Source organism: Pantherophis guttatus, chromosome 6, assembly GCF_059756535.1.
Source record: "Pantherophis guttatus breed Tessera chromosome 6, ASM5975653v1, whole genome shotgun sequence".
NCBI classification, from domain to species: domain Eukaryota; kingdom Metazoa; phylum Chordata; class Lepidosauria; order Squamata; family Colubridae; genus Pantherophis; species Pantherophis guttatus.
The window spans coordinates 88,492,501-88,510,229 of record NC_142068.1 but is presented as its reverse complement, the minus strand read 5'-3'; the positions used below and the strand labels follow the sequence as shown (position 1 = coordinate 88,510,229).

The 17,729-nt window shown below is 43.5% G+C and overlaps 1 protein-coding gene across 8 annotated transcripts in view; it reads left to right on the top strand.

The window, feature by feature from the left end:
• ZMIZ1 (zinc finger MIZ-type containing 1) overlaps positions 1-17,729 on the top strand; it is a 520,224-nt gene that overhangs the window by 462,174 nt on the left and 40,321 nt on the right. For 5 of the 8 annotated variants that reach the window (XM_060694123.2, XM_060694120.2, XM_087871874.1 and 2 more), the window contains 4 exons: positions 4,888-5,002; positions 7,833-8,050; positions 11,285-11,483; positions 17,659-17,729. The exon at positions 17,659-17,729 is cut by the window's right edge and continues 217 nt beyond it. In XM_060694123.2, the coding sequence (XP_060550106.2) occupies positions 4,888-5,002; positions 7,833-8,050; positions 11,285-11,483; positions 17,659-17,729 (603 nt within the window). The remainder of the gene's footprint in view (positions 1-4,887; positions 5,003-7,832; positions 8,051-11,284; positions 11,484-17,658) is intronic. The other 3 variants (XM_060694124.2, XM_060694122.2, XM_087871876.1) reach the window with 1 other exon arrangement.

Genomic DNA, 17,729 nt, shown 5'->3' with positions numbered 1-17,729 from the left:
TATGATCCAATGTTCGTCATTTGGACTTGCACACTTAGCAAACAATGGAAGCTGCAACGACAAGTGTTTAATCCTTGTGAACACAACCATTTGCAGTCCTTAGAGGTCTTTTGCATGTGAGCACAAAGATTTCCTTTACACCCGTGTGCTAGTGTGAAAGGGGCACTTTTAATTCTCCAGCATCAGTGGGCATAGCAACAACATCTAGTAAATCGGATAATTCAGCCAAAAACAGCTGCAGCCCCAATTTTTTCTTTTTTCTTTTAATGCTATGTTTACGTCCAACCTGAGATGCTATTTAAGTCTATAAATGGCATTCTCAGAATTTCGTAGTCATACATCAATCGCTGGATTTCCCTTGTCTTTTTCAAAGAGGAGGTAGGCGTGTTTGTCACTCATACAGATTAAACACATATAAGAGGGGGGGGGAAATGACAGAGAACAGGAAGTAATCCATTTTGAGGCACGTTATCAGGGGCGTGAATTAGGCAAGCACGGATAGTCCTTGACTTACAACACTTCATTTAGTGACCATTTGAAGTTACGACAGCACCGAAAAAAGTGACTCGTGACCATTTTACACACAACCGTTTGCGGCCTCCCCAAGGTCATGTGATCAAAATTTACACACTTGGCAACTGACTCATGTTTACGACAGGGTCACAGTAGCCAGGGGGGGTCACGTGACCCCCCCCTTTTGTGATCTTCTGACAAGCCAAGTCAACGGGGAAGCCAGATTCACTTAACGGCCATGTTCCCAGTTTAACAAGTGCAGTGATTCACTTAACAACAGTTGCAAAGGGAAATCGTAAAAGAAGGCAAAACTCATTTAACAAACGTCCCATTTAGTGACAGAAGTTTTGGCCTCAATTGCTGTTGTAAGTCGAGGACTACCTGGAGTAGGTAAAATGCGTGCATGGGGAAAATCGTACGAGAGCAGAAAGATTACTATAGCGAATTCGAAAGGTCATAGCTATAGGTTGTAAGATGAATTAATCACGATTTCTGCCGTATTCAGTCCTAGGACAGGTGAGACCCTGGAGACTTAGATGGGGGTATACAATTTCTACTTTAGTCTGTTAATCTTGACTCATATATAAAAGGGACTTGTAATAAGACCCCTACCTATAAATCCAATCAGCGAATATAATTTATAGGAATAGATGATCTTAGCTGTGACAGAAAATACATAGTTTTATTACCTCAGGGTTATAATAATACAGTCATTCACTTTTATATGGGTTTTTTAAAAAAACATCCCAGGCCTATTATTTGTATTATTTTATCTCATTTATTTACCCGTATAACATTTTTGTTATTTTTACAAATAACTCAAGGCAACACACACACACACACAATGTTCGTTCGTCCTCCTTTTTTCCCCACAACAACCAACTTGTGAGCTGAGTTGGGCTGAGAGAGAGAGAGAGAGGGACTGGCCCACTCAGCTTTCATGCCTAAGGTAGTACTAGAACTCACAGTCTCCTGTTTTCTAGCCTGGTGCCTTAACAACTAGGCCAAACGAGCTCATGTGGGTAGTCTTCAACTTACAACAATTCGTTTAGCGACAACGGCACTGAAAAACGTGACTTATGTCCGTTTTTGTAGCATCCCCATAGGCACACGATCAAAATTCAGATGCTTGGCAATTGGTTCATGCTTACGACCGTTGCGGCGTCCCAGGATCACATGATCCCCTTTTGCGACCTTCCGATGAGCCAAGTCAACGGGGAAGCCAGATTCACTTAACAGCCGGGTTACTTACTTATCAATTGCAGTGATTCACTTAACAATGGAGGCAAGAAAGGTCGTAAAACGGAGCAAAACTCCACTTAGCAAATGTCTCACTTAACAACAGGCATTTTGGGCTCAATTGTGGTCGTAAGCCAAGGGCCCTATCCAACAAAATGAATTTTAATGTGGAGAAAAGCAATTTTTTTACATTTAGGCAGGAAAAATCAAAAGTTCAAGTAGAGATTAGGCAAGACCTGGCTCAAAAACAGTCACTATGGGAGGGACAATTGGAGTCATAGTGGATGATCACTTAAATATGAGCCAGCCGTGTGCAGAAGCAGCCAAAAAAGCTAATACAATCCTGGGTTGTATAAAGAGAGGCGTAGAATCAAGATCATGTGAAGTATTAGTAGCGCTTTATGAAACCAAAGTCAGACCACACCTGGAATACTGCAACCAATTTTGGTCACCATACCAGTGGTGGGTTTCAACCGGTGTTACCACCGGTTCGCTTTGCACACACGCTTTGCACGCACGCACACCGAACTTGCGTTTCACACAAGCGCATTGAATTTCAGAACAGCTGAGGCACAGCAATCCGCTCTACCGCGCCTATCAGCTGGGCTAAAAACGAACAAATATAAGTAGGTATAGCGCAGGGGAGGGCGGGAGGGCCCAACTGACGGTCGGAGCGAACCTGTTCGCTCTCACCTCACCATCTCCGCTACTGGCTTGCTCGAACCGGGGAGAACTGGTACCAACCCACCACTGCACCATACTACAAAAAAAAAAAGAAAGATGTTGAGACTTTGGAAAAAGTGCAGAGAAGAGCAGCTAAGATGATCAAAGGCCTGGAGACTAAAACATATGAAGAACGGCTGCAGGATTTGGGTCTGGCTAGTCTAAAGAAAAGAAGAAGAAGGAGTGACATGATAGCAGTATTTCAGTATTTGAGGGGCTGCCACAAAGAAGAGAGGGTCAACTTATTCTCCAAAGCACTGCAGAAATTGTGGGCGCTCCATCACTGGATGTTTTCAACTAGAATCCAGACAGTCACTTATCTGAAATAGGATAGGTTCTCCTGCTTGAGCAGGGGGCTGGACTAGAAGACCTCCAAGGTCCCTTCCAGCTCATTCATTCTAATTTTTAGTATTGAGTGAGCCCATGGCTGACCTCAGTATTGCCTTGGGCCTTGGTGGCGCAGCAGACTAAAGTGCTGTTAAGCAGCACCAGCTGCCTGCAATTACTGCAAGTTCAAATCTCACCAGGCTCAAGGTTGACTCAGCCTTCCATCCTTTCGAGGTAGGTAAAATGAGGACACGGATTGTGGGGGCAATAAGCTGACTTTGTATAAAAAAGAACACTGCAGGGGGGGGGGGGGTGGCCGAAAGCCCTACTAAGCAGGTATATACAAAAGTATGAAGGCTGTTGCTTAACGCATTGTAAGCCGCCCTGAGTCTCCGGAGAAGGGCGGCATATAAATCAAATAAATAAATAAATAAATAAACAAACAAACAAATTTCCAGACTGAGAAGGGGGAGAAAAAGCTTGATGCCAGGACAGAAGTAAATCAGGATAAAATTTCAATAAGGGCTTTGTAGACCAAAGCTGAGTCTTAGCTACTATTCCCCCGGTAGCTTTCATGCAGTTCAAATAGCATTTTTGGCTTGTTCAGGATGGGACGGAAGTCCAATTTTAAATGGCTCTGTAATTTTTGTTCAATCACGAGCCATGGTGGCGCAGTGGTTAGAGAGCAGTACTGCAGGCTACTTCTGCTGACTGCCGGCTGCTGGCTGCCTGCAATTTGGCAGTTCAAATCTCACCAGGCTCAAGGTTGACTCAGCCTTCCTTCCTTCCAAGGTGGGAAAAATGAGGACCCAGATTGTTGAGGGCAAGAGGCTGACTCTGTAAACCACTTAGAGAGAGCTGTAAAGCACTGTCAAGCGGTATATAAGTCTGAGTGCTATTGCTATTGCTATCAAAGGATTGTTTTGAGCCAGGGTAGAAAACGTTGGCTTGAAGGAACACAAAAGCTTCAAGATGTGCAGCTAAGTGCAGATGGCCAGAGATTTCAGCAAGAAACATTGGTATCCCTCGACTTAAAACCATTCGAAGTTCCAACGGCAGTCAAAAAAAGTGACTTATGACTTTCACGCTTACAACCGCTTATATCCCCATCAGAATTCAAGTGCTTGGCAACTGGCATGTACTTATGACAGTTGTGCTGTTCTGGGTTCAGGCAATCGCCTTTTGTAACTTTCCCAGCTGACTTCTCTGACAAGCCAACTCAAATGGGGAAAGCCGGATTTGCTCAATGACCATGCGATCCACTTAACAACACCAGGGATTCCCTTAACCACTGCGGCAAACAAAAGAACATCAAACGAGGCCCTTCTCCCTTAACTGCTGCCTCGCTTAGCAACAGAAATGTTGGGCTCGGTTGTGGCCATAAGTCAAGGACTGCCTGTAAACCACGCAAAACCAGAATCCCCAGGTATTCATTCACATATTCTGTCAGGTACTCACATAGCCGCCCCCCCCCCAAAAAAAATGCTTTGCCAGGAGCTATTTTGACAGGTAGGCGAACATGAAAAAGTTTGCACCCCAACATTTACACCTCACCTGGTTTCATCCCCATTTGCTTTTTTTGTCCTCGTTGTCATACACATTTTGTGCCCCCTCTTCAATTCTATGTATTTCTTCTCTTCTCCAGCTTCCCCCAAAAAACTCCCTCTTCTCTGCATTCCAATGAACTCAATCAAGGTTATCTCCGTCAGGAAGGTTCACCAATAAAGGAGGATATTTGTAGCTCAGGGTTGACACGAGGGGTCCTTGGTGCTCTCTGAGTTTGCTTGCAGACATTTTATTTACCCAAACGAGGTAACATCATCACTAACACTAGCACTGATGATGTTACCTAGCTGGGTCATGAAACGTCGGCAAGCAAACAAGCAAACTCAGAGACCACCAAGGACCCCTTCCAGGTCCACCAAGCTAGCTAGAGGAGTAACCTGTTTGGAAATGAAAAAGAGGTCTTTTCCCACCAGCCCTGGTAGTCATTTATATGAAAGTATTAAAGTGTGACTTTATCTACCATGTGTGTCTCTTCCCCTTCCCCCTTTTTTTCCTTTTCTCTTTCATATTTTATTATAGTGATGGATCATTTCCTTACGACTCTGTTCCTTGGCAACAAAACAGTAACCAACCGCCAGGTTCCCTATCGGTGGTCACGACAGTATGGGGTGTGACTAACACATCACAGAGCCAGGTAAGTATCTTTCTGGAAATCTTCTCTCCATTTCTATTTTTTTCAAGGGTGCTCAGATTGACTCCTCCTCTGCCTCCCAAAGGCTGAGCAATGTTTGGTTAGGGTGTAAGCTTGATTCAACAGGTAACGTTGCTGACAATGGATTGTCCTGTTGCTAGGGTGAAGCTGGGTGATTTGCTGAATTGTTGCTGGCCAGTTTTAAGTAGACCATCTGGAAGACGGTGGTTTACTGGGACCTGTGCCTTTGAAAGGGACTTGATATCGCTCTATGCTGGATGTTCATTCTGAAATAAAAGTGTCTAACCCAAGGGTCAGCAACCAGCGGCTCTGGAGCCGCATGTGGCTCTTTCATCCCTCTGCTGTGGCTCCCTGTCGCTCAAAATATCAGAACCGCCAATGTGTAGGCCAACCATGGATAAATCCAAGAGAAATGTTACAGAAGAAAACAAAGTTTAATTCAACTACATATGCTAGTTCTGTGGCCGCTCAGTAAATAGTCAGGCATGGGAAGGGTTTTATGGCTCCCGGTGTTTTCTTTTCTGTGGGAAACGGGTCCAAATGGCTCTTTGAGTGTTTAAGGTTGCCGACCCCTGGTCTAAGCAGAGGTGGGCATCATGTAATATAACAACCGGTTTGCCCAGCACTGAAAATGTGAGGGCGCTCACCTTCCATGCATGCACGCGGCTTCAAAAACCCAGCGATTCACTCACGCGCACGCTTCCATGCATGCAAGCGGGTTAAAAAAACACGGCGATATAGCATGGGATAGTGCCGGGGTGCTGGTCGCAACTAGCGGTTCGCCCGAACCGGTCCGAACCACCAGCAGCCCATCACTGTGTCTAACTCACAAGGGCTGTGTTTCTAGAATTGTTAAGGCATGTCTCTCTTTGTAGAGAAGCACTCATTGATGGCCGCAATATTTTTAAAGAACGAAAAGTCTAAGTCACAGAAGATTGAATTTTGCTCACCTCTGTTCTGTGGATAGCCAGGGAATGGATGCAAATAGATCAGGCACCACGTCATCATAAAGTATTGAGACAAGCGATTGAGATTTGGATGTATGTCTTGTACAGATAATTCCTCTTTCCTACATGGTGTGGCTTACTCTTAAAGCAGAAACATCTCCTAGACTTTGACTAAGATTTGCCAAGGGTAAAACTTGTGTGACTTTGGACACGAGTTAATAATGTTCCCCCCTGAGATTGCTGTAAGACTGGGAAGTTGTTCTCTCTTAGACTTGTCTGGTGTTCTCTCCTTTATTTCGCAATTCTGTTTACTCCATTGCAAAAATTGAACCTCAATAATTGACAGGGTCTATTGTGGGCCTATTAAACTTAAGCAAGCCACCAAGAGACCAATTATTTGGAGGGCTGAATCCAAACAAGGCTGCGATCTTGGATTTTACTGATCTGGCTATGTACAGTATATCACAGAAGTGAGTACACCCCCTCACATTTTGTAAATATTTAAGAAGATCTTTTCACGTGACAACACTGAAGAAATGACACTTGGCTACAATGTAAAGTAGTGAGTATACAGCTTGTATAACAGTGTAAATGTGCTGCCATGAGGCGCCATGTTGAACTTCCAGTGACCAGTATGAGAGAGTGAGAGCGATAACACCAAATTTAACACACCTGCTCCCCCTTCACACCTGAGACCTTGTACCACTAACGAGTCGCATGACACCAGGGAGGGAAAACGGCTACTTGGGCCCCATTTGGACATTATCACTTAGTGGTGTGCTCACTTTTGTTGCCAGCAGTTTAGACATTAATGGCTGTGTGTTGCGTTATTTTGAGGGAACAGCACATTTATGCCATTATACAAGCTGAACACCCACTACTTTACATTGTAGCCAAGTGTCATTTCTTCAGTGTTGTTACATGAAAAGATACACTTAAATATTTATAAAATGTGAGGGGGTGTACTCACTTCTGTGACGTACTGTAAATTACATCTTAGAAGATGAAGAAAGACCCAAAGGTGCTTTTACTAAAATGCAACTGGTCTGTCTTGATTTATTTATTTATTTGCTTAAAAACATAAAGGATTTTAAAGGCCAAAAAACTCCAAGAAAGTCCAATTGCTCTTTGGAAAAAGCACTTTTGGGACAACCATGCCCTGGATGATTGAGAAGTTCCAAAGAAGGAGGAGGAGGAGAGGAAGGAGGAGGAGGAGGAGGAGGAGGAGGAGGAGGAGGAGGAGAAGAAAAAGAGGAAGAGGAAGAGGAAGAAGAAGAAGAAGAAGAAGAAGAAGAAGAAGAAGAAGAAGAAGAAGAAGAAGAAGAAGAAGAAGAAGAAGAAGAAGAAGAAGAAGAAGAAGAAGAAGAAGAAGAAGAAGAAGAAGACGACCACTCGGTGTGTTGGCTTCAGGGATTTTATCACCATCGATGGTATCTCTCTTTGTCCAACGGAGTTGAACACCTTGTAAAGATATTAAGCAAGATGTCCATGGAGATTCTTAATCATAAGGGTCATGGTTGTCCCAAAAGTGTTTTTTTCTGAAGAGCAATTGGACTTTCTTGGTTTTCTCCTTGCTTCTCTTCCTAGAAGGTTCTTCAGTTCATGATGAACTTCCTGGAGGAGAAGAAAAAAGTTTTTAAGAAAAAAAAAAACTAAGAAAGTCCAGTTACCTTTTGAGAAGCATCTTTGGGACAAGCCAAACAAGGGCATTATCCCAATGCTTCTATCCCCACCAAAACCATTACTTTGGTGATCCACCCTTCCATTTTTTTTTCTCCTCTCAAATAAGAAGGGACAAATTCTTAAAATCACTACCGTTGCTTGTATGGATGTTCTCTTAAGATGTCACCTTCCCTTTCAACCAGGTGCTGGGAAATCCCATGGCCAACGCCAACACTGCTATGAACCCAGCAGGCAACCCCATGGCTTCTGGGATGACGGCCAGCAATCCTGGCATGAATTCCCCTCAGTTTGCCGGACAGCAACCGCCCTTCTCAGCCAAGGCCAGCTCCAATCAGTCCTACATTCAACAAAGCATGTACGGACGGCCCAACTATCCAGGCAGTGGAGGCTTTGCGGGAAGGTAAGGCTGGAACAGAGGTTGCCCATTCCATACTGGTTTAGAAGAGGCCTAGAGAAAGGGGTCAGGCATCATCAGAACGTGATGGGAATTGAGTTGGGTTCATCGGGACCGTTCCTTTCTGTATTCATCACTGAAAACAGAGAGGTGAAACTTGGAAAGGCAATTTTCAAAGACATCCATGATAAACCAGTAGGTGACATGAGTTTTTAAAGAGAAATTTGAAAAGTCTTCTTAAAGGCCGATGGATGGGAGAAATCCTAAAACAAACTTCAGAAACATACAGTTCTTAGTAAAACTATTTAGCTGCTATAAAAGGGAAGGGAAGGGAAGGGAAGGGAAGGGAAGGGAAGGGAAGGGAAGGGAAGGGAAAGGAAGGAAGGAAAGGAAAGGAAAGGAAAGGAAAGGAAAGGAAAGGAAAGGAAAGGAAAGGAAAGGAAAGGAAAGGAAAGGAAAGGAAAGGAAAGGAAAGGAAGTAAATGGATAAAGAAGGAAAGGAAAGGAAGTAAATGGATAAAGAAGAGAAGGATAGGAAAGGAAGTAAATAGATAAAGAAGGAAAGGAAAGGAAAGGAAGTAAATGGATAAAGAAGGAAAGGAAAGGGAGAGAAGAGAGGAGAGGAAAGGAGAAGAGAAGAAAGGAAAAGAGAAAGGGGGAAGAGAAGAGAAGAGAAGAGAAGAGAAGAGAAGAGAAGAGAAGAGAAGAGAAGAGAAGAAGGCAAAGGCAGGGGAGGGTTCAAATTTAAAGCAAAAGACCTTCAGGAAAATGAAATCAAAATACCTTCAGGAAAATGATTTGCACATGACTCAAGTCAATCAAATAAGGCATACAAGCTAAGGTATAGTTTTAATTAACCACTAAATGCATGATGCAACACATAGACTTAAAAGTGGCTAACATTTTGCTGAGCGTCTGTACAAAGGCTATTGATAGATATAAATGTTACAGCTTTGCTCAGGAGAACAAACGTTGAACATTAGCCAGACCAAACTCAAAACATCCCTTTTGTCCCTGCCTTTTAGAGAAAATCAGGTTTAACTAATATTTAGAACCAAACTTCACGTTTTATCATTTACATAACTCGGGACCCTCAAACATGGAATTATTATTTTGTCATGCATACTAAGCAGAAACAAAAACAAACCCAATAAATGGGAATTTTCAGGAGAGAGGTAGTTAGCAAGAGAAAATGCACTCAGAATGAAATATAGACAGTTGGGGCTGCAAAATTACCATAATAAGGAAAACATGGAGTCATTTATTTGGAGCATCCGTAATTATGCACAAATGCATTTATGATGAGATTGCAGTGCTGATGTTCCCAGAACTCTGTAGTTGTCATCTCCATGACAAGTGCAGGGACCCCCATTTTCATGTTAAAATTCCCTGCATTGCATTACTCCTGACCCCAAATACAAACTAGTTGGAAGGGACCTCGGAAGTTTTCTAGTCCAACCTCCTGCTCAAGCAGGAGACCTATACTAGATTAGACAAATGGTTGTCCAGTCTCTTCTTAAAAACCTCCAGTGATGGAGGATCCACAGCTTCTGGAGGCAAGTTGCTCCACTGGTTAATTGTTCTCACTGTCAAGAAATTTCTTCTCAGTTCTAGGTTGCATCTCTCCTTGACTAGTTTCCACCCATTGCTTCTTGTTCTGCCTTTAGGTGCTTTGGAGAATAGCTTGACTCCCTCTTCTTTGTGGCAACCCCTGAGATATTGGGAGACTGCTATCATGTCTCCTCTTTTCATTAAACTAAAGATACCTAATTCCAGCAGCCATTCTTTATATGTTTTAGCCTCCAGGCTCCTAATCATCTTGGTTGCTCTTCTCTGCACTCTTTCTAGCGTCTCCATATCTTTTTTACATTGTGGCGACCAAAACTGAATGCAATATTCCAAGTGTAGCCTTACCAAGGCATTATAAAGTGGTACTAACATTTCACATGATCTTGATTCTATTCTATTCTATCTTCTGGTTGCCTCCAAAAGTTGTGTGCGCTCCATCACTGGAGGTTTTTAACAAGAGATTGGACAACCATTTGTTTTTGGTTTTTTAATTGAAAAGTTTTATAAGAAATACAAACAATTTTCTCCCCCACCCCACCCTTCCCCCCTCCCCACATAATAGAAAATGTACATTTTCTTATACATAATAAATCCTACATACACATGTTTCCCTTAAAGAAAGCATTAAAATAAGACATTTTAATTACATTCGGAGTTGCTCTTCTCTTTCTTCCCTCATTCCACAACAAACCTTCTTCTTCTCCTCCTTTCTTTCCCTTCCCTCCCCTCCCTCCTCTTCTCTCCTACTTTCTCCTTCCTCCTCTCCTACCTCATCTACCTACCTTGTTGAAATGGTGTACAGTCTCCTGCTTGAGCAGGGGCTTGGGCTAGAAGACCTCCAAAGTCCCTTCCAACTCTGTTATTCTGTTATATTATCTCCATAGTTTGCCGGACACAGAAGCAAGCCCACTTCGAATTGGACCTCCGATATCCACTTCTCCAGGATATGTTCTCTTCATGCCTTACATGGGCAATGATTTATATGTTTTAGCCAGGGGTGGGCTTCAAAACTTTTAGTAAGAGGTTCTCTGCCTGTTTGCTGAGTGGGCGTGGCCTACTCAGCCTCCTGCACCACGGTGGGTGGGGGGCGTTTTTGCTCTCTCCGGGCTCTGGAGGCTTTCCTCGAGCCTCCAGGAGGGTGAAAACAGCCTCCCCAGGCTCCAGATATCCTCTGGAGGCCAGAAATGGGCCCGTTTCTGGCCTTCCCAAACTTCCGGTAGGCCTGTTTTTCGCCCTCCCCGAATCTCTGCGCGTGCCCTGCACTTACCTGCATCCAAAATGGGCTGCATGGGGACTCCTGGGAGGGGCGGGATGAGTGGGCCCAGCCAGGAGTCTGATTTGGGGGTTCTCCAAACTGCACAGAATCTTAGCTAGAGGTTCTTCCGAATCCTTGCGAACCCCCAGCAGCCCACCCCTGGTTTTAGCTTCCAGTCGCCTAATCATAATTATTGCTCTTCTCTGCATTCTTTCCAGAGTCTTGAGATCTTTTTTATATCATTGAGACCAAAACTGGATGCAATATTCCAAGTGTGGTCTTAGCAAGGCACTATAAAGTGGCACCAACACTTCACGTGATCTTGATTCTATCCATCTGTTGATGCAGCCTAGGACCATACTGGCATTTTGGTAACTCAAACGTTGATGTCTGTCAATTTGATTTCTCTCCCTCAGCTATCCAGGAGGTCCTAATAACCCTGCGGGAATGGGGATGCCGCCGCACACCCGACCCCCTGCTGATTTCACTCAACCAGCTGCTGCCGCTGCCGCCGCTGCTGTCGCCGCTGCTGCCGCCACTGCCACAGCTACAGCTACCGCAACCGTTGCAGCACTGCAAGAAACCCAAAACAAAGACATGAATCAATACGGACCGGTAAGCGTGCCAGTTCATGTCCATAGTTGGGGTGGGATTTTTCATTCTCATGGTGTTTGGATAGAAATAGAGATCATAGAAGGGGTACGATGGCCTGAGCGGCTTAAAGATGCTGAGCTTGTCAGCTGGAGAGCTGAGGTTCGAGTCCCGAGCTCTGCACAATGGGTAAGTTCCCATCCTGCTCCACCTCCTGCCCGCCTAGCAATTCGAAAGCATTCAGATGCAAGTAGATTAATAGGTACCACTTCGGTGGGAAGGTAATGGCATTCTGTGCGCCTTTGGAGGATAGCCATTCTGGCCACATGACCAGAGAAATTGTCTTCGGACAACACTGGTTTGTTGGCCAAGAAACAGATGAACACCGTGTCCTAGACTCAGGCAAGACAAACAGGGGAAACATTTACTTTTAGAGATCATAGGGATGAAATCCAGCCTTGTTTGGGTAAGTTCATCCTGAGCAGATGGCTGTCCCCCTTCCCCCATTTTTCGGGCCTTTTTCTGGTCATTTTCCAGGCCGTTTTCTTGGCCGTTTTCAGGCTGTTTTCCAGGCCATTTCCAGGCCATTTTTCGGGCCTTTTTCAGGCCGTTTTCCAGGCTGTTTTCTTGGCCATTTTCAGGCCATTTTTGGACCCAAAAAATGGCCTGAAAATGGCCCCAAAAACAGCTCAAAATGGCTAAAAAACAGGCCTGTGCGTGCCGGCCAGCTGGTCTTCAGGTTTCCGGTGCTCTGGTGAACGCATATGCACGCACCTGAATTCACATTCCGGTTTGGGCACTCAGTGCCGAAAAGGTTCACCATCACTGGACTAGAAGAATAAAAGGATTCCCATTGGCGTCTGCTCAAAATATTAAGCGGCTTTTTGAGATAAGCCAAGATCAGCTAAATGAACAAGAAGGCAAGAATTCCCTTCAGTCAAGCCTGGCTTGTGATGACTTCATGTACATATAGTCCTCCGCTTACGACAGTTCTTTTAGTGATGGCTCAAAGTTACAAGGGCAGTGAAAAAAGTGACTTAGGACCATTTTTCACACTTACAACCGTTGCAACATTCCCCATGGTCACATGATCAAAATTCAGGCGCTTGGCAACTGGCTCATATTTATGACTGTTGCCGTATCCTGGGGTCATGTGATCCCCTTTTGCGACCTTCTGATGAGCAAGTCAATGGCGACAGCAGATTCACTTAACAGCCATGTTCCTAACTTAACAACTGCAGGGATTCATTTAACAACCGTAGCAAGAAAATGGAGCAAAATTCACTTTACAAATGTCTCACTTAGCGACAGAAATTTGGACTCTATTGTGGTTGTAAGTCAAGGACTTCCTGTAGATGTTTTTTGTTTCTAGACTAATACAGGATACAATATAAGAATTCATTCTTTTATTTTGTAATATTACCCTTTTTCATTCTATTTAATATTATTCTTATTCTCCTTTGTTGATATTTGGAAACAGCATTAGGGTCTATCTCTGCTGGTAAATTAAAAAAAAAACATTATGCCGTTTTTTTATTATATTGCAACTCCATAAACTACAGCCCACTTAAAAATAGGTTCTATTCGTGTTTTTAAACAACTCTTTTTATTTTTATTTAGAACCTTACTAAGTAACCCCTGCTTTTTAATGAATATCTTAAATCTCTCTAAATACACTGAACTTCATTGTCCTGATTTATAGCTATTATCTCCATCTGTGTTTTAATTCCTGCAAATTATTGATACTTAATGCTTTTTCTAACTTTAGAACAGGGTTAATTGTATCTGTGAATATTAATGCAAAATAATCTGCATCGAAACAAATCTGTTTTATTTTGTTCCTTTCATATTCATTCAGTTATAATTATTTATCTAATTATAACTTCTAGTAATTGCAAACAAATTACATATTAGAGGGCGGATAACTAGAAATAGGTTTATCTGCTATGTTCATGTGACTAATTAAACTTTGCAGTTTGCCATTACTCTCAATTTCAGCCGGTATGGTCTTGTGGTTAAGGCACAAGCTTGGGCTAGAGATTGTGAGTTCTAGTTCCATCATAAGCAGAAAGCCGGGTGGATGACTTTGGACCAATCCGCAGAAGACTCTGAATTCTAGTCCCGCTTTAGGTATGAAACCTGACTGAATGGTTTTAGGCCAATTACCAGGTGTCTGTGAGTTCTAGTCCCACCTTAGTCATGAAAGCCAGATGGATAACTTTGGGCCAATCACCAGGAGACTGTGAGTTCTAGTCCCACTTTAGGCATGAAAGCCAGCTGGGTGACTTTGAGCCAATCACCAGGAGACTGTGAGTTCTAGTCCCACCTTAGGCATGAAAGATGGCTGGGTGACTTTGGGGCAATCACCAGGAGTCAGTGAGTTCTAGTCCCATTTTAGGCATGAAAGTCAGCTGGATGACTTTGAGCCAATCACCAGGAGATTGTGAGTTCTAGTCCCACTTTAGGCATGAAAGCCAGCTGGATGACTTTGGGGCAATCACCAGGAGTCAGTGAGTTCTAGTCCCACTTTAGGCGTGAAAGTCAGCTAGATGACTTTGAGCCAATCACCAGGAGTCAGTGAGTTCTAGTCCTGCCTTAGCCACAAAAGCCAGCTGGATGACTTTGAGCCAGTCATTCTCTCTGTCAGCCCAATACACCTCACAGGGTTGTCATTGCTGGAGAAATAGGAGGAGGAAAGGGTATTAAGAATTATCTGTGCTTGCTTCCTCGTTATTCATAAAAAGTTGAAATAAATAATTGTTCATTATATAGAAAATCAGGTAGCTCAATTGATGTATATAATGGCGTTCCTTTATTACATCAACGCAGATGTAATAATTTCATAATCGGGAATCAGCAGGGAAATTGATCTCTATGATTTTCGATAATCACCTTTGGTTTTCAAAGGTTGTAACTTTTAAGAGTCCAAGAACGATGTTTACCTGCCTCTGGGGTATATTTTAATCCCATTCTATATTGGAAGAGTTGTTGTTGTTGTTTTTTAATTCATGGGGTCTCATTTATTTCTTCTTGGAGGTGTAGAGGGGCTTGTTACTAAATGGGCAGCAACAATTTTATAAATAAGATGTAATTAATTGATGTGCAGCATCACTTTCGTTTATTTTTCACTTGTTCACTTCATCATCCCTTGCCTATTTTCCAAAATTTTTTTCTTTAAAGAAAAAGAAAAAAAGAAAAAAGTTTAGATTTGATATGTTGGGCTAGTCTCGGATGACCTCAGAAAAGATTTTGAAAAGAGATTACAGAGGAATTAGAAGCTCTATCCCAGATGAGAGAGAGAAGGGAAGTTTATGCCAAAGGGGAAGTGAAAGGACCCCATTTGGCCTAGGCAACATTCTTGTTTAAAATGTTGTGGTTTGTAAAGATACTTCAGTCAGCCGAGGTGGCGCAGTGGTTAGAGTGCAGTACTGCAGGCTACTTCAACTGACTGCTGGCTGCGATTTGGCAGTTCAAATCTCACCAGGCTCAAGGTTGCCTCAGCCTTCCATCCTTCCGAGGTGGGTAAAATGAGGACCCAGATGATTGGGGACAAGAGGCTGACTCTGTAAACTGCTTAGAGAGGACTGTGAAGTGGTATATAAATCTAAGTGCTATTGCTATCTTCCTGCCTTCTTTCCTTCCTTCCTTCCTTCCTTCCTTCCTTCGTTCCTCCCTCCCTCCCTCCGTCTCTCCTTCGCTCCCTCCCTCCTAAAGTTTGACTCTGCCTTCCATCCTTTTCAGGTCGGTAAAATGAGAGCCCAGATTGTTGGGGGCATTATGCTGACTCTGTAAACAACTTAGAGAGGATTGTAAAGTACTGTGAAGCGGTATATAAATCTAAAGGGCTATTGATATTGCTATATAGTGACCCAGTTTCCTTTCTTATAAACGCTGATCCTTTATTTCAGAAAGTTGTCCTTTAGATTCATTTTATTTATTTATTTATAAAGAGTTGGGATGGCGCAATGGTTACAATGCGGTATTGCAGGATAATTCTGCCCACTGCCAGAAGTTTGACCCTGACTAGCTCAAGGTTGACTCAGCCTTCCATCCTTTCGAGGTGGGTAAAATGAGGACCCAGATAGCTGGGGGCAATAGGCTGACTCTGTAAACCACTTAAGAGGGCTGTAAAAGCACTGTGAAGCGGTATATAAGTCTAAGAGCTATTGCTGTTTTCACTCCCTGTTCAGCCAGGTCTGCAGAAGGCTCATGAAAATTGAAATGGTGGGTTTAAAAAAGGTAATTAAAACAACAACAAACATATATTTAAACGCTAGAATTTAAAAGAATGATTCTTTCCCACATAGACATACAAACACAGACACACCTCAAAACAGTCAGCAGATATTAAGTACAAAGCAACAGGAGATTTTTTTAAAAGGGGGGGCAGATTTTTTTGGGGGGGGAAGTAAAGGTAAAGGTTCCCTTCGCACATATGTGCTAGTCGTTCCTGACTCTAGGGGGTAGTGCTCATCTCTGTTTCAAAGCCGAAGAGCCAGCACTGTCCAAAGACATCTCTGTGGTCATGTGGCCACGGAAGTCATGTGACTAAATGCCGAAGGCGCACGGAACGCTGTTACCTTCCCACCCTATTTTTCTACTTGCATTTTTCATGTGCTTTTGAACTGCTAGGTTGGCAGAAGCTGGGATAAGTAACCAGAGCTCACCCCGTTACATGGCACTAGGGATTCGAACCACTGAACTGCCGACCTTTCAATCGACAAGCTCAGCATCTTAGCTGCTGAGCCACCACATCCCTGTTAATTTATCTTTGCAGCATGCTAAATGGCACCATGTTACTGCTGGGGTGTCCTGAGTCCGTTCCGCCGACAAGGCAACCCAGATTAAAACCAATAAGCAGAAATAATTTTAAAAAACCCAATAAACCAAAAACAAATAGCAAATAGAAAAAGCAAATAGAAAGACATTTCCCTCGTGTTGAACTCTTCCTACCACAGCTACAGAGAAATCCCTGTCTCAGATCATCATTACAGCTAGTCCTTGACTTACGACAGTTCATTTAGTGACCATTCAAAGTTACAGAGGCATTGAAAAAAGTGACTTGTGACCATTTTTCACACTTATGACCCCTGCAGCATTCCCTCTTAACAAAGGTGGCAAGAAAAGTTGTAAAATGGGACAAAACTGACTTAACCAATTTCTCACTTGACAACATAAATTCTGGGCTCCATTGTGGTCATAAGTCAAGGATTGAAATCAAATCCAAAATTTAGGCATTCACGCACATTTTTTGCCAACGGATATGGACATGTTCACACTGCTTCTTAGCAGAAGCAGATTGGTTTCTTCCTGGTTTTATTCATTTTTATTTTTAACCTCCCAATGCTGATGGTTCCCAGACTGACCTGGAGCAACCTTGAACAGCCAAAGTTCACTGGAGATAAGTTCTTTCTAGTCATCAAACCCAGTTTGCTGCTCATCTATCCAGACTGTCAACTCGCAAAGCATCCTGCTCTCGAGTTGCCATAGGCAAGGGGGATGGGAAACCAACGAAGCAGCAAGGCAGCCAAAGACAGGAGCACATTCCAGACATATCTTTCTCAAGGCTGTCTCCCAGGGTTACCCACAGTGGCCAGAGGGGAGTGATCTCTACAGCCCACGAAATTGATCCGTTGGCAAATGTGATTGATGACACACCCTGGGGGACGGGGGGGAAACAGGGTCATGATTGGGGCTGACCCCACGTAAATTACGTGGGGTCAGAATTGGTTTCATTTGGGAATGTGCCAACATGAAGCTCCTAATAAATAACTGGATTTCTTTTGAAGCTTGGCTCGAGGCTCATGATTTAATTAGGGCATCCGTCAGAATCCTGACACAGACATTGCTGAGTCCCTTGCCAAAATGATTCTGTTGCATTTCTTTGTCCCATGGCCCTAGGAGAGACGAGCTGCTAGGTTCTGTTCACAAACTGCAAGGGGACGTAGCTCCCAGGCCCACGGAAGTTAAGTAGGAGAGTTTTCACGGCCGCCGTTAACTCAAGAATGGCCTCCTTGTCCATTGCCTTTTCAAATCCCAGTAGCAATGATGGTCCTCCAAAAAAGAACCAGCCCTGAAAAAAAAATGCGACAGAGCTCCGATTCCCCCTCCCGCACGGCTCCCCTTCCCCTTTTAAGTCCATGTCGCATTTTTATATTCTTTTTTTTTTCTTCTTCTTCTTCTCCTTCTTCTGTTGAAGGTTTGTTCCTCTTTCCAGATGGGTCCGGCACAGCCTTACAACAGCCAGTTCATCAACCAGCCTGGCCCTCG